Raw genomic sequence first — 24,834 nt, 5'->3', positions numbered from 1 at the left:
TAGCACTTAGATCAATAAGATTGCTGAAATAGGAACCAACAGAGAAATTCGAATGGTTTTGCTGTAAATTGTAATGGTCTCCAGTGGTAATGGTCTACATGTACTAAAACATGGTCTTGTGTTTCACTTGACTAGCAACAGTCTATTTTTCCATCGCTTGATACCTTCCTGTGTTATTCAGAACGTTGAGATAAATTTAGCATTCTTGAAAAAGTGCAGCTCAGACAGATTCTAGCACAAGGGAAAGGCTTTTTAAAAGTAGACCAATAAATCACAATCAGGAGTGTCAATCATAAGATGAAAACTAATTTTCAATAGTACAAACCTCCAGTCCCTGTATCTCAGTACAGCAAGCATAGTAAACTTTATTTGGACAGGGTGCTGGATTAATCCAGAGGATCTGATTGAGTTGCATATGCCCTTAAACAGTCTAAATGTTTTTGACTGAATCCAACTCAAGGTCTTTGAGTGCAGAGTACCACATCCATTAGAATCATAGAGAAGAATGGGACGGAGTGTGGCACAGTGGGTAAGGAACTGCGCTTGTAACCGAAAGGTCGCAGGTTCGAATCTCGGGTAAGGACACTGCCGTTGTACCCTTGAGCAAGGTACTTAACCTGCATTGCTTCAGTATATATCCAGCTGTATAAATGGATACAATGTAAAGTGCTATGTAAAAAGTTGTGTAAGTCGCTCTGGATAAGAGCGTCTGCTAATGAAATGAATGAACTATCATGACGATTCATCAATAATGTGGTGGCAATTGACTGTCTATTGTCTGTGGCAAGAATATTCTCCATAGAAACTCTGTTCTTTTTGCAGATAGTGTATACAGAGAATGTCTCTCAAACGGAACTTGGGCCATGAAAGGAAACTACTCCCAATGCCAGGCCATACTGAACGAAGAGGTAAGGTGAAGTTTTGAGTATTGCTGCTGTATTTATAGGCCTCTGCTTAGCATTTGTTCTTAGCTTTGACTTAAAAATGTTAATTATCTTTAAAAATACAGTTCTAGAAGTCAGAAATTTTAATTATGACTGGGGTATTGTTCTACTTTTTAAGAAAATTCCATTTAATTGTGATTATATGGACATGATATATATGTATATGGAGTATATGAAACCAGGCCTTTTATTTAAGGGTATGTTTATATGTTTTGGTTTCGTCATGTGGAAATTACAGCACTTTTTAAACATAGTCCCCCATTTCAGTACACCATCATTTTTGGGACAAACAGCTTCATAGGTCTGAAATGTGACTGATCAGTCGGGTGTGTTCAATTACTTCCTATTTCTGAAAGCTGTTTCATACTGCTGGTATAAGACAGCTTTCAGTATCTAGCCTTGGTTCTAGGCTCTTGATTGACAATGGAGGCTATTATTGGCATTTGTCAATCTGAAGACCAGTGTTGTGTCAATGAAAGTCAATGAAGCCATTATGAGGCTGAGAAATAAAAAGAAAAAAAAACTGTCAGACACATGGGCCAATGTTTTATGCTTATCAAAATTAACTGTTTGGAACATCATTAAGAAGAAAGAGAGCACAGGTGAAATCAGTAAGCACAAAGGGCCTGGTAGGCCAAGGAAGACCTCTACAGTTGGTGACCAAATAATTCTTACCATAATGAAGTAAAAACCCCAAACACCTATCCGAAAGATTGGAAATACTCTTCTGGAAGCAAGCGTGGATGTGTCGGTGACTTAGCTTAGAGACTTAGTCTGTCGAAAACTTCACACACAAAACTACAGAGGCTACACTGCAAGATGCAAACCACTAAAAAACAGGACGGCCAGGTTATAGTTTGCTAAGAAGTACCTAAAAGAGCCAGCAGATTTCAGGAAAAAGGTCTTCTGGACAGTAAGACCATGATTCAGAGTGGCAAATTGTGAAGGCCAAAAAGAATGTTAGCTGGAACCCTCTGAGTGTGTACTGAACACTGCACCTGTAAATCTCAAGCAATTTCTCATTGGGATGAACCTTCTTGCCACAATGTTTACTTGACCCTGTACATCTAAGCCTAACTCCTCCTTCTTTGACACATTTCTTGCAACTTTAGTATCTATTTTATTTGAGCTACAAGCTAAAGGTATTAGGCTACCTGGGCTTTTAAAAAACTTAAGGAAGATAAGATTTCACTCAATTTAATTCCACCTCCCTCCCACTAGCTGTAATAATTAATTTAATAGTAATTAAAGCCAAAGGCCAAAGGCTCAAATTGATGTCAATTATTATTTTTGTTAAGTAAAAGTAATCTTGTGTTATTGTAGAAATAGAAAAAAATGTTTATACTTTGCTTTGTTATATACTTTTGGCCTATACTATACTGTATGTATATATATATATATATATATATATATATATACACACACACACACACTTTGGGGGGGAGGGGGGTTCACCTGACCTGATGTTAGCTGTTAGCGTGTGGAGTTAAATCTATACAGCTCAGTAATTGGATCACAAGCTAAGCCAATAATGCCATTTTCTTAGAGTGCTCCTAAGGCTGTAGTTTTCCTTTACTCTCTGCTCTTGGAAAGATGGATGATTTTTGCCATCCTTATCTGTGACAGGCAAATGGATACACCTGCCACAGAGGGGCAAGACACAGCTGTGTCACAGCCTAAAGATTTATCCCTTTCTGTTCCCCATTCAGGGAATGTGTTGCATTTAAATTATGCATGTGCACTTACCCCAAGTCAGTGTTGGATGGTTATTTACAACTACAATGCTGAGCTGTTGGTGCACAAAACAACTTTCACATGATTTTGTGTCCCTCCACTGCAGAGAGGTGCCTCACAAGCTCTTTCCAGAGTCGAGATGGTGCCTTTCAGTTCTGTCTCAGTCTCCTAAAAATTTAAGCGAGGGATCTGCTTTTCATGAGGTTGAAACAAAACAAGATCTCGTGTTTACAGAACATTTGCAATAATCCATACAACGTGTTTGCACTGCATGACGTCTCCTTTGACAAACTTATCCCTGTTGGATGGTTTCATATTTTCATAGTCTTCTCTTGAATGCCCCTTCTTGTAGTTTGGCTGATGCACAGCAGACTCCTCTGGCCACAACTGATTAAGAAGACAGAAACCAGAATCCTTTCTACCCAAGAGATACATTTTGTTGTATCTACTGATTCTGCCTACATAGCTTGCACTGCTGGGGGCTGAGTAGCAAAAGGTGTTGAGGGGGTGGAGATATTGCTTATATCATGCTGCTTCTTCACCAATGCAGTACAGTACCCCCCTTGAAGCATTGCCAGAGTGCTCTCACGGTTACGATAATGATGTAATGGGAAGGGGGGATGCCCTTTCAGCATTCAGCGCTCTAATTTGCTGGCTGCAACAGCAGGACAATTTCAACAAAGTAAATGCAAACAAAAGACAAGAAAATTGCAAATATATCATGTGGTATTATTGAGTTAATTCTTTGTTCAGCTGTTCTTTTGGCAAACATCACAGGGTAACCTTCCAGACCATTTATTGATGGCTATCCATCTAACATTGGATAGTGTATTCATTCATTGATGGCTATATAGCTAACAATATCTAACTAATGTCGGCTAGCATGTACATGCATTAATGTTTGTCTAGCTATCCAGCTATATTATGTAGATAGCTAAGCAGCTTGTTCATTTATTGTTGAAACAGGTTCTAAATCACTGACTAGGTAGGCCAAATGTATGGGCATAATAAGTGTGTCAACACAAAATCTTGACATAAGCTGGCAGAAATTACATGGATGACTTTTGCTGGATGCAAAATATAACATGACATTATTATAATCTTACCTTTCCTGGTGGAGAATATTAATTCACTTGTGCATTCATATTTTCTGGAGGGATTGATTTTAGAAGGTGGAAGTCCAAAGTGTGTTCCATTTCAGCACTGATTTTTTTAATTGTTGAATGATCATCCATTTTTGTGCATTCATAAACACAAATGTAGTTACTGTTGTGAAGTAGTTTATGTTTACATGTGTAGCATAATATTTTTTGCATACATTTACGGTTGTTTTTGGAAGACATTTTAACCTATGGAAGCATGATGTGTGGGCAATCACCCAGCTATAAAATAGCATCCTCGAGATGCCCCCTGATGTCACTGAGAGGCATGTAGGATGTTTCAAGCAAGTGCCTCCAGGACATCCCCTGGAGGTTTTTCTATGGTGCCCTTTATTTAGAACATTACAGGGGGACATACCCATTACATCATAACAATGTCCGGATGACTCTATGGAGACATTCAGGAGGCATCCTCAGATTTGGCCGCTGGGGACAATTACAGGACTTTTCAAATGCAATTTGCAAGTTATGGAGCATTAAATACATTGGATATATTTGTTTATCTTGCTTCAGTTGTATAATGTAACAACTGTCACTTAAAATTTTTAAAATTTGGAAAAGCAAATTTGTCCCTCTTGTTTCCCTATAATCCAGTGTCCTTGGGACACTATATTTTTGTTGTTTAATGTTTCATCCTCTGCCAAATTAGATTGATGAGAGGGACAGTTCGATTTTGGCGAGACGTTAGCTTATTGCACTCATAACGTCTAGTACCTCAAACACATCCAAAGTGCAAACCCACACAATTTAACTACACTGAAGTTTGAGTACAGTGAGGACGTTACACAGGACGTTGTCCCCAAGGGTGACAGGCATCAGAGAAGGTGCCAGGGCAAAAGTTAATAAAGTCTAATAGTAATGAAAGTGTCTCACCGATATACTCCGGGTTATATTTGACATCAAAACCATTCCAGCAGTTTGGCGGATGCAGTGATAATAATTAGTCTGACGCAGAAGATTGAGACTTTTCTTTTATAATTTATGGTTCATTTTTTAAAGCATTTCATAATCTAGCTGGAATCGGGCTTTGAAGTGAGAGTGGTAGTCACCGCTGCTTACTGCATGAAGGATACATGATACCTAGATTCACACTCCCCCTCCATGAATCTTTCAGGTTTGTCCAAAGCCCCCCATTGTTGGCCAGGTGCGTGCAGACTGCATGGTTCCGCTACCATCTGCTTCTGACTGGAAAACGAGGTGTGAATTAATAACTGCACCCATACCATAGAGTTACTGGTCAAAATGACATTAATTGGCTGGCAGACAGAAGAATTCACAATGCATGATGACGCATGGCAGTATTTTATTTCAAAAGAATCGTGTCGTTTGTGAGCCTGGACAATGGGCATCATTCACAAAACTTTTCTTGAATTCCTTTTACTTTTGTTCTTAATAAAAGTTCTAATGAAAAGGGAATTTATGAAACAGCACATGCTCATATATATATATATATATATATATAATCTTTTTCAGTACCCGACACCTTGTTACTGTTGTATCCTCTCAACGCATTTGAAGTTGTTCACTCTGTATTATTCATCATAAGGCACTTTTCTGTGACTTTAGCTTTTATGTAGGCCACAGTACTTGCTTTTGAAGTCTGCTCTGTGGATGCTTTGGCAACACTACATTTAAAAGCCTATCTTGGCGATAGTTTGGGTAGAGCGTAAATAGTGTCCACCCACCCCCGCACCTTGTTGAAATGTGTAAAAACATAACCGTTTTGTGATTTTCAAAGTTTCCTGTTCCTTGTTCTGTCCTTCCACTATTTTTTATTTAGGCTACATTAAGCTTCCTGCTGTATTTGGACATAACATTTATATCTGTTCTGAATAAATATTGTTACTACTGTAAACATTTTATTTATTTCAAATTCAAATTTTTTTCATTTGTAAATATGAAGTTTGCTATTCTATTTCTGATATTTTTCAGACAAAGAATACAATTGTTGAATCATTTTTTGAAATGAGTTGAAGAGCTTATAGCTGAAGAGGTATAGCGGTAACCACAGTCAGCATTTTGAATTGACAGCTCCCTCCAACCCCCTACAACATTATTTTTAAATCAGCCGGTAATACCATATACAATGGTAAAATGTGGGGATGGTTTAACGCTATCAAAAATTGGATACCACCCAATGTATGCGTGAGGTGTGGTCATTACATTTGAAATGGAAGCCCAACTGACATTTCAAAATGCCCACCCCTCAGTGCATTCTACAACTGCCCAGCATGAGTCTTTCTTGGCAGAGAATATTCTTTTGGACATGCTCCAAAGTGACACTTAAGGTGCATCCCACTGAATTTTAAAAAGGAATTGCACCTTTGCCAGATAGAGAAGAGATAAAAGTGCTGAACTGGAGAGTTCTGAAAACCTGGGGCAAGCATTTGATGCCCTTCGTATACTGCAAAGGGGCAAGCGGTTTCATTATTATTGTATCTTCTCCTAATATTGTGGAAAGGGCCCTTTAATTAATTTGATTTCAACAAAGTAAACCTACCCCTTTGTCAGACATTTAATTCACCGTTTGGCCTGTTCTGGACCCTAGGAAACTTCAGAGGGCTCGGCCCAAGTGGCCTGGAGATAAGACACAAAGGAACTGGGGGGTGGGAGTAGCCATTTGAGGTGTAAATGTGTGTGAGCACTAGTGTGGGTGAGCCAACAAGGGAGGCCTGAGAAACCCTGTGCTGGAATTCCTCATGCTCTTAGGATTCTGTACATTAAAAATTGGTTAATACACCTACATGTACTATGTTGGACATTCTGACTCAGGCCATACCAGAATAAAGTGGAAGCCAGAGTCTCACTGCTGACTTTGTAACTTGGTTTTGTTTTCACTTCATGTCGTGTCTCCACATAGTAGCTCACAAACATATCGATAATAGCCAAAGCTGTCCCTCCCAAAAAGATCTCAAAAATGTTTAATGTCACCATAATGCTTACTAGGAAATGGTAAATTTCCCTATAACCTTAAAAAGATGCTGAACTGAACGGAACCAATAATTATATATATAAAAGAGAAGAAATCAGTCCTCCTTGGATCTTATTTTTTATTTATTTATTATCCTTTATTTAACCAGGAAGGTCCCATTGAGATACAATATCTCTTCTGCCAGGGAGTCCTGGTCAAGATGGCAGCAGGAAAATAAGTTTCATATTAAAAACATACCAAAGAAAATAAAAAATAAAAATAAAAAATAAAAATATATAATAATAAATAAACAGACATATAAGGATCAGGAGCTAAAAGGCACTTGTTGCTAAAAGCAATAACATTGATGATAAATTATGTGTGGGCCAGGCGGAGAGGGACCGTTTCGACTATATAAAAGGTATGCCTTTTGTTTAGTGTTTAGTAAGTTTTTAGTAAGTTGGAAGGAGAAGGAGTCCTACATTTTATCCAGGGTCTTTTTGAAATATTCTGCTGACCATTAGTTTTTTTTTTACTTTAGTCTTGGCACATTTGGAATTACTTTTGGAGAGATGAGTTGTGCAAAAAAGCACCCAGATGATCCCCAAGCCTTTGGAATAATGTTCAAAGGACAGATGAGTCTAAAGTGTAGCTTTTTGGATGATATGGGTCCCATTATGACTTGTGTAAAGCAAATACAACATTTCACAGTGAAAACATCATACCAACAGTTAAACATGGTGATGGTAGAGTGATGGTGTGGGGATGCTTTGCTGCCTTGGGTGCTGGATGGCTTTCCATTATTGAAGGAACCATGAATTCTGCTCATAAGGAGAATGTCTAGTCATCTGTTCATGAGCTGAAGTTTACGCATAAGTGAGTTATGTAGCAAAACAATGATCCAAAACACAAAAGCAAGTCCACATCTGAATGGCTGAAAAGAAACAAAATAAAAGTTTTGGAGTGGTCTAGTCAAGGTCCTGACTTGAACCCAATAGAGATGCTGTGGTAGGACCTGAAATGAGCTCATGCTCGAATACCTATGAATTTCTCTGAATTAAAGCAGTTCTGCAAAGAAGAGTCGGCTAAAATTCCTCCACAGCAATGTGAAACAACTGATATCAAATTAAAGGAAGCGTTTTGGTTGCTGTTATTGCTGCTAAAGGTGGTGCAACCAGTTATTAAACTTAAGGGGGCAAGTACTTTTTCACATGGGTGATATGAGTGTTTGATAAATTTTCATTAAATAAATTAAACACAATGTGTTTCATGTTTTCTCAGGTTCCCTTTGTGAAATATTACATTTTGTCTAAATATTTGAAACCATTCAGTGTGACAAATATGTAATAATAGAGGAAACCAGGCAGAGGGAAAATAGCCTTTCATGGTACTGTACAGCACAGCGACATTCTCAGGCCTACCAGAGTGCCGGATGTCCCACCAAGTTCCGCAGAGGACCCCATTCTCTGACCTGCTCTCCCTGTCCCTACCCTGGAGGAACCTTGCTCCTCTTTGCTCATCTGCACTGGAACAGGGAACAGTTCTTGTGTGCATGTCCTTCTGCATGCAGTTTTCTAAACTCACAAAACATGGAAAAGCACTTCGCAAAAACACAGGGCCACTGACTTCATCAGAGGGGGAGGTGGTATAGTGTTACCAAGCTACTACACGGGATTGCACTGGGCAATTACCCAAGTACTCCCGAGACCAAAGTATGGACTGTACGAACCCCGGACGTGCAAACACCGCACATCTTTTTATACACGGGATAGGGCCACGTTAACAAGTATAGAAAATTGTTAATTGCTCCCACACGTGCAATGAATGTCAGAGACAAATGACGTGTGTAACAGACAAAAGGTTCAAAAAATGATTTGGTTGAAATTGACCTCAAAGGAGGAAGAGTGTATAAATGGAACAGTAGGACCCAGATGAACAGAGAAATGGCCCTTGTGCTTAAATATTTGGCAGCATAGCCAGGAAAATGTTCTGAATGGGTTTTGCGTCAACCAGTCCTTCCATGTGGAGGAAAGGCAAAAAAATAACAGTCATGTGAAAGATCATAACTAAAATAGAAAAGGGTAAAAAATAGATTCATCATGAAGTGCCTCTAATGTCATGGGAGCTTCCCAGAAAGCCCCTAGCCGGTATTCATATTAATAAACTCAGCGAAGACCTTGAGTCTGTAAAGAGGAGTTCAGAAAAGGGACAGGCACATCAAAGGTATTCAGGTCTCTTTCTACCTGTCAGAGTAATTCCCATCTCTTTGCTCAGCCCGCCTGTTTGGGAGCTCTCCCAGGCCTCCCCTGGGGCAGGGGGTGACGCTCCACCTCAGCACAGCGGGGTGAGATGCGGAGGGGCCCAGCATGACTGCCAGACGCCATCTTCATTTGTTTCACCAGTGTCAAGCTGGTCCATGCCCACGCGATGACATTTGTGTCAGGGGGGAGGAAGTAACTTTACGATGGGGTTCATAACCGCCCGTTCATGAGCTGACATCCTCTGACGCAAACCCTCTCTTGCTTTTCTGGCCTCTTTTTTCTCTCTACTACTGGTTCAGTCCATATTTTCTGGTTTGAATGGATTGGTCATTATCAGTTTGTAATGTTTACTCAAAAACAAACATTCCCACAATTTCAGAGTGACCTGTGACAGACCTTTCATTGACCTCACATCTTCCACACAATTACTATATAGTAGATAATGAGCTGCAGATAAACAAAATGCAAGGCCCAGACCCTCGCTCATTAGCTTATATCAGCAGTACACTCTGCAGTGCTGACAAAAGATTCACAATTTAAGCATCAGTAAATCAGTTGACTACCCACAACTGGTCTTGTTCACATCACATTAAATAAAAGCAAAATAGTCAATTATATCCTTGCTAAATATTAATGGCCAAAAAAGTTGTGTTATTATCACGTATATGAAAAATCAAAGATAGTCTTACTTATAAGCATTTTTCATCAAATTTGTCTTGAGGGAACCATAAACAGAACTGTTGCTTAACTGGTTCCTTATTGCGGCAACAGGATGCTAACAAAATGGCTTTTCTGTCTACCCATTCCTCAGAATGGCTGAGATACGATGATCACTCTTGTCAGTTCCCATTAAAATAAAATCCATCTACTGCAGCCAAGTCTTGACAGGATGTTTTAGAGTGATTTTGTGGGCACTGTCAGGATTAATTCATTTTTATCACTTTTTTGATCGTGGCTGTCCCTTTTCCGTCATTCCCCTTGTTGTCATTGAAAGATCCACTGTAATTAGTATTATTGCTAATTATAGCAAGTGCATATGCATTAGACTTTTTGAGTCACCAGCAGCGGACTTTTATTTATTTAGTTAGTTTTTGGCTGGACCGCAACAGTGCGGCCAGCCCTACAAACGCGAATGTCTGTGACTGACTGAGTGAGTGATGAAGTTACACCATTGGTTGACCAAGTTATAAAGTTACACCATTGGTTGGCCGGAGAGCTCCAGCCATATACTAGGTTTTGACCTGGTCTTGTTGAGAGATATCCCAGACTGCACTGAAATGCCAATGTGTGAAAGAACACAGTGTTGTTTTGTTGGCTTGCTTGTGTTATGTCATGAATGGAGAGTTACAATTTTTAATTATGTTTACAATGCAAGAATCCTGGCTTTTTTTCTGAATGTCCCTGTAATCATAATTATATGTATATATATATATACATAATTGTATGCACGTCATTATTCTAAGGCATCCATAGAAGCTTGTGACAAACATTTTTTCAAACAATACATTTTTTTTTTTCAAAAGTGATGACCTGTCATTTATGGTCAATCTTGGATTATAGAGATTTTACAGGGCTACTGTGGCTCACATGATTTAACCTGTTTTTGCAAGTATTGTATATACGTTTTTTAAATTGAAATATATTTTCTTGCATTCAGGACTTCTTCGGAGGAGTTTGTTAAAAAGCAATGCTGCTTAATGCAGAGCAATTCATCTTGCGTGCAGTTAAACTGCCTGGTATAATGTCTCATTTAATTCACTCTCTTGACTTTATAAGCTATAGCAGAGGACTAAAACCTCAAAGAAATTGATGTTTTGTTTCTTAAGCACAATTTGTCAAGTTATTTTTGTAAATAATTCATTGAACTCCCCAGTCTTTGTTTGTAAAGAAGACACTGCATTACATTAAACCCTGGCCCTTAACTGCCTAACGCAGACGTGAAACGCTTGGTTTGAAGCCAAATAGCTCTCACACTGAACTGGAGCGTAGTATTGTTTCTGTCCTCTCTATCCCTCTCTCTTTCTTTCACATGAAAGCCTACCATTCTGAGGCGGGCCTCAATAGCAGTTTCTGTGGTGTCCTTTGTGATGCAAAGAGAAAATCTGCAACATATTTTGACAGCAGGATGGCAAGCCACGTGCTCTAACACAGAGGAGCACCATCAGCCAGTCCCCTATGATGGAAACGAATCCGCGATTCCCTCTGTTACGTAACACACATGCATCCCTCCAACACAAGGCTATCAGAGATGGGTCATCAGACAGGGATGCTTCAAGCAATTTTGAAATGCACCATATCATATTCAACTCGTGAACATTGCGCATACTGTCCATTCACACACGTGTGGATGCAAGATATGAAAGTTCAACCTCGTAATGCACCTTGCCATGCACTGCATCACTGAGCTGCTTAATAAAACATCAGAGTGGGGGGCAGACCGACTGGAGCTCCAAACAGTCTGCGTGTAGCACATCTGCCTGCAGTAACCTGGTCAAAATATGTATATTTCTGTTAATGGCTATCATTTGGACATTAATATTAGTGCCTGTGTCAGAATGCCTATGTAATGCGATCTTATAAAGAGGACAGATGTCCCAGGCTTGTGCACTGATAGTGTACATATGATTTAATCTGAGAGCCGACAGGCACAACCTCACATTAATCCATAGAATTACACTGGGGGGAATTGGAGCAATCTAATCAAAAACAAGACCAGGTCAAAACCTAGTATATGGCTGGACCTAACACACTTCATCCGGCCGACCAATGGTGTCATTTCATCACTCACTCAGTCACTCAGCCACAGACATTTGTGTTTATAGGGCTGGCCCCGCTGTTGTGGTCCAGCCAATAATTTCTCATCTCAGATGAGTCCTTTCATTCTCAGTTTTCAGAGTATATTGAAAAGGACAAGATGATATCCATTCTGATAATTCAAGACAACAGGTTTCCTTTTTCTTTTTCATGCCACTTGCCTCCGGACAATATCAAGAAGTTTGGCTTTTACAGACTTTTTAAATGTTTTCACACAATGTATATTAACCCCTGCTGTGATATATGGGTTACTTCCTCTATGAAAACAACCATAATTTTTTGACTCATTCTGGGGCTTAGGTAAAGAATACGGACACCATCATGACTGTCTGTTTTCTATATCAAACAATAAACTTTGGAATTTTTATTTGAAAACTTGAATAAATTAAAACTGCACACTATACATACTTTCTTAGAGGGCATCGTTTCTGTTCCTCATGAATCACGTGTATCATAGCATTTCTTTGCTTCAGGGCTCAGTCCTTCCCAATTCAAGTAAATGTGCACTTTATTGGAAAGATTTGGAACATTAAAATGAGTGGTAATGCATTCAAGCTGAGCACAAGATTCCAATCACATCCTCCAAATATGCACCAGTGGAATAACAAAATTAGTTGTGTGCATTCTTTAATATTAGTAGTCAACACACACTGAGGGAACATCAGCCATGGAGCAGGGTAGAAGCATCAGACAGATATAACACGACTGAATAAATTACTCCTGCAACACATGGACAAGTACAATCCAGATATGAGCTGTGAAAATCCATTAAAAATGCTAAGAGACAATACAGAAGCAAAATGGAGTCACACTACCATGGCACAAATGCATGAAATGTGGAGTGGTTTAAAGGTATACTACTGTATGCAGAATATTTTATTTGAGAACATGATAAAATAACCATGCTAAGGCATATCTATGATGCACTGGCAATTTCAGTCTTTACACACTAGCCATATTTGTGCACCTTTTACCTGTATTTTTTCATTCTAAAATGTGTTCGGGACATTTCTGGGGAGGGGTGGGGTTGAGTCTGGTTTGGGATCAGATTCCAACAAAGTGTTGCTAGTCAGCTGCTGCAATGGCAGATGCTAAGAAGCCTGGATACAGTGAAGCAAAAAAGGAGACAGGACTTATTAAAAACTAGAGTCAACCTCGGAATCACTTTTCTTCTGGGGCGTCAGCTGAAGAATGCCTAGGGGATGAAAAGCAATATGGAGTTAGCCTGTTTTCTGTTGGACCTGCAAGTAATGTTACTTTTAGCTAGTTATCTTATGCAGCTAGATGCCCGAGGTTGGGCTTTTGTATGAAATTATGTCCTTCCATCAAGCTGTCTTTCTCCCCAATGGGATTAGCTGTAACTGTTTATAGTTGCACCTTAGCAAGTTTGGTAATTCACCTGCTTTTATTTCAATCAGGAGTAATGAATTTGATACAGCGTGCACGCTATCTAGCAAACGTTACAGGTAGCCAACTTCATTAACAAAGCTAACAAAGTTGCTAACAACTCTGAAAAGGCTATGCTAACTTAATGAAAAAGTCTTTCACTTTACAAGTATATTAGCTAGCTATGATAGGCCTATGGCCTGCTCAGTATATAGATCGTTAAAACACTGCCTAATTACTGTTACCATGTATGTCGAATCATTCATGTTGCTAAAAATATTATTTTCAATATCTCTGACCATGTCACCTCTTCGCTTGACATTTTGCTTGTAGCGCTCGAGGGTGTGTCCTCAATGGAGATGTGGGTGGGGTTGAGGATGAAGGATGTGTGAGTGGGGTTTACAAACACAGAGTCTACAAGGGCAACACAATCCTACATAGTATACCTTAAAGACTAATTATAGACTACAAAGGAAATCCCTGCTGTGTATTACAAGCATCTGTCTCTCTCTCCCGGTTGAGCTCAGTTCATTGTATGCTTGTTTTGACAATGAGCCTGCCATGAAAACACCTGTGACCCAGGACAACTGCTCACTCACAATATCTTGAGCTGATGTGTGTAAAGTTTTTAAGAAGAATATTTTCACACAAGATACCTGGCACTGACGACATCCCTGGCTGCATGTGTTCTTACAGACCTACTGGAAAATGTCTTCACATATATACTCAACCTCTCCCTGCGACAGTCTGTCATCTTCACCTGTTTCAAGGCAGCCACCATTGTACCAGTCCCTAAGAAAGCCTAAAAAACCTGCCTGAACGATTTCTGCCCTGTCACAATAACATGTGTCATCATGAAGCGCTTTGAGTGGCTTCTCCAAACCCACTTTAGCATGGCACTTGCTGACTCTCTGGATCTGCTCCATTTTGCCTGTAGGATAAACAGGCCTACATGATGATGATTCTATTGCCATTGCCCTGCACACTGCCCTATTACACCTGGTCAAGAGGAACACATGTGAGAATGATGTTCATTGACTACAGTTTGGCATTCAAAACCATTTTGCCCTCCAAGCTTGTCATCAAGTTCAGGGCCCTGGGCCTGAATATGTCCCTCCACAATTGGGTCCTGGACTCCCTGAAAGACAGACCCCAGATGGTCAGGGTGGGCATCATCACCTCCTCCACTCTACCTCTCAATATGGAAGCTGGGATTCAATAGACATTGTCCTTAATTTGACTAACCAGTAAAAGCAAGAATGTTTTTTCCTCACAAGCATCGGAAGGCAACTTTGACAATCACTACAACTAATTAGAGGTTTGTGAGGAAAAAGTTCAATATATATGTTTAATAGTAAGTCAAATTTGAGGACAAATATGAATACAGTCTGCAGTCTTGCAGCAGTTAGACATGTCTCTATAGAGAAACAATAATTGAACTCAAAGGGTATTTCACAGGACAGTGGGAGTGGCATATTTTTGAATTATCATACATCAAGATGGCTGATATCACGATAATACAGAATTTATTAATTGCCGCCACATCTCAGTAAATATCCCTGATACTAACAGCTCCACGCAAGATCAAGATTTAGACTGGCAGATCCATACAGCAGTTGACCCAGTTTGCGCCTCCCTGTTGACTCCGGTCAGGAGGTGAGAAACAAATGTGGCAATTAGTGTTGTTCTGTGAGTTCAGGCAGGGGCTGATGTCCTAATAAGTTGTAACATTCACAAGGAAATGTGAAGGTTAACTGAAACTGTACAAGTGAGCCTCTCTCTGAGAGGATAAGCAAGCCAATAAGGGAAAGGAAAGCACAGCGCACTATGGGAATTGTAATTAGATTTTTAATTTGCCTTACAACAATAATTGTTGAGTTCAAAATGTTGTTCTGAATGTTATATGAAAACCCGTTTGCTGTTATACACTCATAGGGTGTAATTAGACAATGGAACTGATACCGTCTGTGAAAGTCAGTGAAATTGATGGCTGCCTTGAGCCATCAATTTTAATACAAATCTTTAGTCTTGTATTCTGTCTGTGAACTAGTTCAGCTTCTAATGATGTTGTGCCCAGTGTGCTGGAATTGAATACTGGCAGCATACTGAGCCCTGTTGGTAAAATGAAATCCTTAAAGTTGATGATGTAATACTATAACATGAATACATTTTGAAATACAATATGTGGCATGGATTTTGGGTGAATGGTTCTCGCTTATCCCTACCACGGAGCTTCTCCACCCTAGCTCCCCAGTGGTGGAACAAACTCCCTGTTCCTCTACGAACCACTCAAGCATTGCCCATCTTCCACCGTAGTCTGAAGGTATAGCCTGAACTGAAGACGCATCTCTTCAGACTATACTTGGACTCGCTATCACCACACTGCAGGGCACTCCCAATCTAGGATCACTCTTATGACTTGTATCCTTCTACTTTGTTCCTGTAACACTTTCATTTTACACATGTACATCCTGTACCACTTTCATGTTACATGTACCTGCATCCAGCACTTATATTGCACTCGTATTGTTATCTTGATGTTGTAGCTTGTTGTCGTGCCTCCTAGTTTGACTTAACATTACTTTCTGACCTAGCTATGCGTACTGTGTGAACTGGACTTAATGTGTTCTTGGCTATGAGTAACTGTTACATAATGAGTATTGTGCCTTATGGGTCCTGTGTATTGTAGTTGTTCCAATGACCTTCGATATGCACTTATTGTATGTCGCTTTGGATAAACGTGTCTGCCAAATAAATGTAATGTAGTCTATACCAATGCAAGCTCGCATTTAATATGAATCTAGATTCTGCACCTGAAACCACATTAGTTGGTTACATGAAAAGGACCTTGGCCAAATGTCATTTCTGTGTCATTTGAGACAGTAAGCAGTTTTCCTTGACATATGCCAGGGGCACTTTAATCATGTAAACTGTGCTTGTGGTATCACACCTTTAATTGTATATTTCTTGCTGGTCAACAGATGGCATAAATGTTGTGCTCGCTAAAATAGGTGGAAGACATTCTTTTACTAATATATAATTTTGTGAGACTTTGCATACTTCACAGACACTGGAATACGGTTGAAGATTGCTATTACTTTGTACTGTTTTCACATCTCTTGTTTCCGGCCTTGCAGAAGAAGAGCAAGCTGCACTACCACATCGCGGTGATTATAAACTACCTGGGCCACTGCATCTCCCTGGCTGCGCTGCTCCTCGCCTTCATCCTCTTCATGCGCTTGAGGTGAGGCCAGCTCCACTGTCCGCTGTCATTGCACGGTCTCAGTCTGCCACACTATCTTCTCCCCATACGTTCAGTCCAGGAAGTCCAAACTCCGGCCAAGTCCGGCTGGGGGAGGAGGTGAACACCTGTTCCCAGAAATATGTTCCCAGAAATATTTGTTTTATTGATTCAGGTAGATTTTTCTCCTTACCCTCACAGAAGTGGTTAAATCAAGATTGCCTTCACATAGGCACTGCTGTTCATCTTATTTTCAAGCCTACATTACTCATCTATGCTGCTGATTTTATTATTTTATTTAAGCGGTTAATTCTTAGGTAACTTCCTTATTACAGTAAGAAATATCTGCTGATTCAATCTGAAAATGCAATTTCAAAGAATATGGTCATTATATGCTTAGGTTCCTGTTCTTGTATCAGACAGTGGCTGTCTGCATTGTGCTCCTGGTGAAAGTTTCTTCCCTGTACTTTACTAGTACCATATTGAGTAATACACAAGCCTTCCTTAGAAGCACATAACTAATTTAGTCACAGTTTATAAGCAGACAAATGTATTCTTCCATTTTTGATAGGAACCATGCAATAAGTCACTAATCAAATATATGCCATTACAGTGACTCAGAACTTTTACCAAATGTTTTAAATTACTCACTGTCATAGGTGGACTGAGTGGTTTTTACACAAATCCAAGTAACTTATTGTCCAGTCTGATGAACACTTTGGGTGAACTTTACTCCTGCTTTACAATATTTTCATTGAAAAAATTACCTGTTATTCTGAAGTGAAGTTCAGTTGATTATGAAGCAACTTATGATATACAGTTGGTAGCTTGAGAGTTATATTCCATTGCATTTCTTTTATATTTATGTTTAAAGTTTTACAGTTAACGTGGAGGTTGTTTTAAACCTGGGAGGTCATTGCCTGCCAGAAGCCCAGATTCAGAACTATTTTATTCCTTCCCAAATGTTGACTGCACTGTAAAAAGAATAAATAAATAAATAAAATAATGATAAAATATTAGCAGCTGGGTTGCTAGAACTTTACTGTAAAATGGTTCAATATGTTCAGCATACAGTGGCAGGCAGATATGAATGATGGCGCATATATCGTTACAATCAGTTTTATCATTATGGGTGGTGTTTCCACGAATAAAGGTTTGACCGAATCACTTATTGAGCTTTTGTGCTGTTTACATTTTGTGCTTACTTTTGTGTTTACAGACTTGTGCTTTACTGTAAAATTCATGTAAAAGACATTTTTTCAGTGTGTTTTTCATGGCAACAGCTTGCACAGGCCCACAAAACAATATTTTGTATTTATATTTTTAAGACAAAATACAAATTTAATACATGATACAAGGGATTGTCAGGAAGATTTCCATGAATAAAATAATAGAATATTCCCAAGCCTTTTTACTGAAATACTAAAACCAGTACATGGGCTGCACTGTCTATCCTATAATTCCCTACTGTCTTCTTGAAGCTTTTTTGTTGACCAAAAGAAAAGCTATGAAGAAATTAGTCTAACAAATCATTTTGTGTGGTTCTCCCAGTGCAAAAAGCTTGTGAAATTACTGCCTACGGCAGATGTCTTGATTAGCTATGCTCTTCAGACACCAATACCCCGCTCTGTTCTCTGTCCCCACACATTATTTATACTTATTCCTTTGCTATGCTCAATTATTTTTGGATCAATATATCTGGCTGACTATCCCTGGGCTTGTTTGACAACCATTTAAAGCAAAACTCGTTTACAAATTGGACGAAGGACGAAATGCTTCTCATAATTGCCTCATCAGGAGCTTCTACGGCTTGTTATATGACCAAGATTAAAAATTGTCCAGCTACATTTGTTGAATGAGAGGTTGCAAAAGGAGGACACGGGAGTTTTTCCTCATGTTTCGCATGATAAAGTCTAGAAATTTCATGAGATGGAATATCTCATATGGAATATTTTTCTTTTACTTATTTCCTAAGGCGTGCTTGTGACAGTATGATGAAGTATGATTATGAAGCACTCAAGAGATTATGCAAATAGAGCTCTGAACTTCCATCTCATGAATACATTATGGTATAACATGAGACTAACATATGTTTAAATGCATAGGAAAATGTGATGCGCTCTGGTAAAATTGCTTTCATGTTCAGAAACATAACATTGCCATTTGTATTTCTAAAAAGATAATGTTTTAAAGAGATGTGACCAACTGCAGATCAGAGGACGCAGGCCTAATTTTAAACATACCAGGAAAATACAACATGGTCACTTCAAGATTCTAGTCTGGATGGCAGAAGAAGCAAAAAGAATTACCTAAACAAATAAAGATTTAAAGAGGACTGCATGCTTAAAATTGATTAACAGACAGACACAGTTGACATTCATAGCTTTTCAGGAGTAACTGTACAAATAATCTAATGTGAAACCAGTGACAGCAAAAGCAGCATTACAGGTCAACTGGCTCTTATTCTTAAGGTGGTTGGGAATCTTCTTGTATAATCAAACAGAGGTACTTCCTACAGATAATGATTTAGGAGTGAAACATCAGTGATTTCTGATCGCATGCTATACGGCCATTGATGAAGGTTATTTTCTGTACAAGAAAATGATCCAGCAATTTGTATGCAGGGCAACAGTGGCAGTTATTATAGTTAAATGTTAGAATCCACCTAATTTATTTGATTGGCTGGGGTGATTCTAATTTAACCGTTTTCAAAAATGTTGTGTTTGTAGTGGAAAACTTCTACACAAATGCAAGTCCACTATTGGGGTCCAGAAGTGTTTGGCACTAAGTTTCCAGAACTTCACCCAGTCAAAATGACAGCATTGAAAACCAACTGGTTTGTAGCTTAGCCCAGCTCTTTGATTGCATGATACAATGTGCCCTAAATAAACATGAATGAAAGAGTAAGCTTTCAGTATGCATTTACCGACAGATTCTATACCAATAAAGCTACGCATTCATTAGAGATTGTCCCACACTGCTAAATACTGTGCTCTTTTGAATACATTTCCTATAGATTATAAGGGCATAATCAGCACTTTTGTCGATTTCAAATGATTTTGTAACTTGTGCCAACTATTTGCGAACTAACAGTAAATCCTATTTTAGTAAACTGCACTGCATGACTCTCGTTCCTGTTCACTAAGAATGAGAGTCAATGAACATGAGTAAGAGTCTGTACCAGTCCCTGCATGACTCGTTCTGTGCATGCATCAATGCTGCCAGCATAACCGGCCCAAAAGCAAAAGACAGCTATGCTTTTTCCCAAGGAGACAACTGTATGGTGGAACATTTTTAAACAGGGTCCCTAATGGAGAAGGATTCAAGAGTGATCATGAGCCCCTCGCCTGATTTCCTTGTCATTCAGCTCATTCAACACAAATCTCTAACTGTTCTGCATCACATAATATCCAGGTGGCTTCTAGCTTTTTTAAATGTGGAAGCATTTTCCACTGATGGCCACTTACCTTGTCTCATATCAATTGGGGAAATGCAATTGCATTTTACAGACAGGAAAATGTGCGGAACATTAAGAACATTTTAATTTCTTTGGAAAGTAGTGCCACACGTCCCACTATCTATAAAGGCTGAAGACAATGTGTTGCCTATTGCATCCTAAACATAAAAAGCTTCCCCCCCCTTCCCAGGCAAGGCTTTTCACAAGAAGGAATTGCACTGTGTGCTTCTTATGTCATGAATGCAGCTGCCCAACAATTCATTGGACAATATAACTAAAGAATTCCTCAGACATATGGGTTTTTACCACACTGCCACTAGTTTTCTTGAAAGCATGATAACAGCTGGGGTCCTCTTCAGGATGGAAGTCAACTAGCACAATACCTTGATTTAGAAACTATTCAACCTGTGTGTGGGCTGTCCTTCAGTTGAAAAATTGCATATTATAGATGCATCTCCTTCTCGTTTTGATCCCTGTGAACCTATTCCTTTATTGTGCAAATGTAACTATTCAATTCAAATTCAATTCAATTCAATTTTATTTGTATAGCGCTTTTTACAGAGAACTGTCACAAAGACACTTTACAGAGTAGCAAATTCATCTTAATGGTTCATTTCACAATGCTTTATGTCTCCATAGAGCTGCTGTGGGAGCTAATCGGGTCACAGGGAGAGGAAGCTATGCACTATCCTGTTACAGATGAATAATTGAAGAGCCAGTTACTTGCCTTAGTAGGTGTAGTCACGTGTCTTGGGGGGCTCTGCGTATGGTCTCTCCCACTTCTGTTCAACAGACCAGAAAAGAAAGCACATACCTATGAAGTAGGCCACTGTACAAAAATGAATTGCTCTGCAATTTTCATCTCAGCATATTTGTCAGCTATTTATCCAGAAATGCACTACATTACAAAAAAATAATAGGAGTGATAGAGGTTAGTCAGTAAAAATGAATCATGATATTCGTGACAAATCTCTGGAATAATGCAAGCCATCATGTTATTCGTGGGGTTTGTCATTGCTCATATCCATCGTGGTGATGGCTCATTAATGAAAGTCGAGCTCAGTTGTTTCCTTCTATTCTGCTATCTGTTAATCCCTCCCAGTGAAACGGGATGGGCTTCCTCATCCGTAAATAAAGTAGAGCGATCTGCGGGCCGTCTTGCCCTCGGATCAGTGGAGCAAAGAGAAAATGTGAGCGGTGCTGGATGGACTCAGTGACCAGAAGCCCTAATCTGCACCCGATCATCTTTGCGACCCTCTAAAAACTGTAATCTGCAGCAAACAGTCCTGCCAATCAAGCACCTTTGTACATGACGAGCAGAACCTCCAGAGCTGACAACAGTCTGGCCACCCCACCACCCCTCCCAAACCCCCCCCCCCCCCCCATCCCAGGGAATCATGCTCCTTAATACATATTTATAGCTTTTATCCTGGGAAATGAATCGAAGAGAGATTCATCTTTGTATAGGGGGGAACAATATTAAAACAAGGCATATCGGCATAGCCCTTGCTCTAACATCTATGTCGAATAAGGGCCCATTAAGCACTGTCAGACTGCCACGGAGCCTTTAGAACGGCAATCAAACACTCTTCTGTGAAAACCAGTCCCCCGATATGAAATTAAATCTGTTTCTCCACCTCCTACCCTCGGCTGCTATTCAGCTATCCTATCCCCTACGCGAGATCAGATTAATGGCAGCATTACAGGGACATTTATAACACATTACCTTATAATATTTCTGCTGACAGTAATTCATTTTATGCTCCACAGTATATATATGATTACCTTTTTTTGCCATGTGAATTTTTCTTTTAGCTTGAAGAAACAGTGCCAGAACTTATGGCAAAAGAATCAAAAAGTGTGCCAACCTTTGAGGCATACAGCCACACTCTCCATTGAGTCCATTGTTCTTTTCTGACTGGAAAATACTGGCACAGCAGTATGTGTGTGATGTTCAATAACTTATAATTAAGTAATCATATAAATGTTACTGCCAACTGTAACAGTTGGTTGGGATGTATGGCCATATTGTGAGGTGGTGGCACCTCTCACTCTGATTTCTGTGGGTTAATTGACCCTGACGAGGGGCAGGTGTGTGAGTGCTATGGTGAGGTGATGACACCTTACAGGCACTTTCTCTGAGTTAATTGTCCCTGATGAGGGTCAGGTGTGGGAGGCCTTTATCTAGCCCCTGATTTCTGGGGTTCAGCGCAGACTCATTGTTTGCCATGCTCTTGGTGTGTAGGGGTGTAAGAATCAGCAGAAGTTACCGCATTGATCCTATCTGCCAGATTTGATTACCATTTAGTTTCTTCTCGAGCTGATTATCTCCGCGCTGTGGAGGACATTTTGCCCTCGTCTCTTTAGTTTTCCTTTTGTTTTCTGCGCTGCGGCGGTGTTTCATTTCTTTTAGTTTTCTGAGTCCACTGACAGAAGTTTCAGTGAGTGGAGGGAGCGATTATTTAGCTCTCTTTATTATTTGGTATTTCCCCTGTCCCTTTCAATCGCTCGGCGGTTTTGTGGTTACCCCTCGGGGTTAACTTGTAGATCCCCTTGGTCCGCAATTGCATCCCACCCTCCGCAACCGTGACACCTATAAGTGGCATTATGTGTACATGTGAGTGTGGACAAGCGGAGTGAGAGCAAAAGACTCACTAGATAGCTGGCTAGCTCTATATATCATTGTATTAGTTGTGCCCCTGTTGTGATTCTAAAAACACTATTGTGGCACTGTTAACTGGACTGACTGAGTTCATAACATCATACAAAGGTGATCTTATTTATTTCATATGCAGTAATGCTGTTCCCACCCCGGAAGTGCATTTATACCGTGAGAACCACATGGCTTGGGGTGATTTGTTCTGCACCTTATCTACTCAACCCCACTTCTTCATTTATTTATGTTATCTGAACACTTTCTAGACACAAAGGTTTTTGTTTGACATAAGCTAAATATGCATTAAAATACAATGTACAAAAGTCAAAATTATTACATTTTTGTTTGTGTACCATGAAGAAATATACAATTAAATGCAAAAGTACTGGGGCCGTCATGGCAAAATGGTTGTTTTTCCTCTTAATTAATCAAACAATGACTATGTTTGATTACATTTGTTTTGATTAACATATATTGAACGATATTACAATTTCAATCAATGTTCCAATCAATAAAAGTTAATGACAGCATTGCAAGGTCAACATTTTGTTGCATTCCCCTTACATTTGATGACCAAATTGATTATGTGACTCTTGGACATCACTAAGTTCATGATGTGAGCCTTTGCTGTTTTTGTACCCTTCAGCTGTCATTCAATACTTAATTGTTGCCAGGGCTTAACATTAACATTACAACCCTTCACTCGGAAAATGCTGGTAGAATTCAGCAGTGGCGTGTAACTCGTTAACTTTGACTAGCCATTTTGGCGTGTGACCTTTTTGTATGAAAAATAATAATTGTAGTTTACAAAAGGCATCTAAAATAGTTAAGTCCGTTTGTGGTGATACTACATGGTACTACAAGTCCCGTGAGTGCTGGGTGTACATTGTGTGCTCACCCCATTGGCCAGAAACTTTGCTGATCGGAAAACGAGGAAGTGACAACAATCGCAGCACCAAACACAGAAACCAACAATGGTTTGGTAAAGGAGCATGAACTTTGACTGCAGACAGATGGACGTCCATGATTTCAAAGTCTCTGTGGTTTATTTAATGCTTGAAAAAATAAAAGAAGTAAGTAGGCTTGTCATAGTGTTCAGTTTAACCGATGGCATAAAGTGGGCAGTATACTCCACATGATGGCAACAAAACCACTGGCGAACATGAAACGATGAACGCAGTGAACTTAATTTTATGTCACTCCAAGCCGCTTGCTTCCTAGCTTTACAGCATTGATTTCTGCACCCACAGCAGCCTAATTTCATAAACATTATGAAACCATATGTTGCAAAACTATTTTGTTGAAATAAAGGACACATACAAGTAAGACAATACAGTAATTAAATAAACTGTAAAACAAAGCTGAACTCTGCACCTAGCTGGTCAAACATGATGCAACCAATCATGTGATTTGAATGAACCAATTGCAGACAGGGGGAGGTCTGTGAACTTGCAAACTGCTTGCAAACAGTTTGCTGTGGAGGCATGCACACACCACACCGTCGCTTGTTTGAAAAGGGTCGTTTTGAACAAAAAGATGGATTTTTGTAAATGGAGTATACAGGCTCCTAAAGCCTTCATAGGTATAGTTATTTCCACACTTTTAAAAGTTCATCAACAAAGCTTCAATGTTGACTTCATTAAATTAATTATATTCACATAATCATGGTGGTGCAATGAGTCTCGCCTCACAGCAAGAAGGTTGTGGGTTCGAATTTCTGCTTGGGACCTTTTCGTGTGGAGTTTGCATGTTCTCTCTTTTTCCGCATGGGTTTCCTCCGGGTATTCCGGTTTCCTCCCACAGTCCAAAGATATGCCGATAGGCCGATTGGAGACTCTAAATTTCCCATAGGTATGAGTGTGTTAAATCGTGTTTTGTCTAAAGCTAGCCAAATAATTTAGCAATCTATGTAATATCACAGATTCTAAATGGTCGTTAATATCTACATCAGGAAATTGCACATAGACAGTGCCTTGTCTCTTAATTCTGGTGAATTTGTTTTGCGCAGTCATTTAATCTATAGTAAAAAGCCACAGGAGAGATTCAGAGGACAGCTGAAATGTCACAGTACATCAGCAAGGCATACATTCATCCCTGAGGGTTACTTTTGTTTGTGTCTAGATGTAATTGTTATTATTTTTAGGCTGCTCTGACACTACCCAATGGGTATTTTATTATAGGCATAAGCAGCCCGTTCACATATTTCACTATAGCAATGTCCCTACCTGTGGATTAATTCATGCTGCTTGCTGGAGCCTTTTCACACGCAG

General features: G+C 39.5%; 1 protein-coding gene across 3 annotated transcripts in view; it reads left to right on the top strand.

Annotated features, from left to right (window-relative positions):
• LOC135247848 (corticotropin-releasing factor receptor 1) overlaps positions 1-24,834 on the top strand; it is a 113,191-nt gene that overhangs the window by 64,483 nt on the left and 23,874 nt on the right. For all 3 annotated transcript variants that reach the window (XM_064321760.1, XM_064321759.1, XM_064321762.1), the window contains 2 exons: positions 823-908; positions 16,348-16,454. In XM_064321760.1, coding sequence (XP_064177830.1) covers positions 823-908; positions 16,348-16,454 — 193 coding nt within the window. The remainder of the gene's footprint in view (positions 1-822; positions 909-16,347; positions 16,455-24,834) is intronic.

Source organism: Anguilla rostrata, chromosome 2 (genome assembly GCF_018555375.3).
Source record: "Anguilla rostrata isolate EN2019 chromosome 2, ASM1855537v3, whole genome shotgun sequence".
In the NCBI taxonomy this organism is placed as follows: domain Eukaryota; kingdom Metazoa; phylum Chordata; class Actinopteri; order Anguilliformes; family Anguillidae; genus Anguilla; species Anguilla rostrata.
Note: the sequence above shows the minus strand (reverse complement) of the source record. Positions and strands in the feature narration are given on the sequence as shown.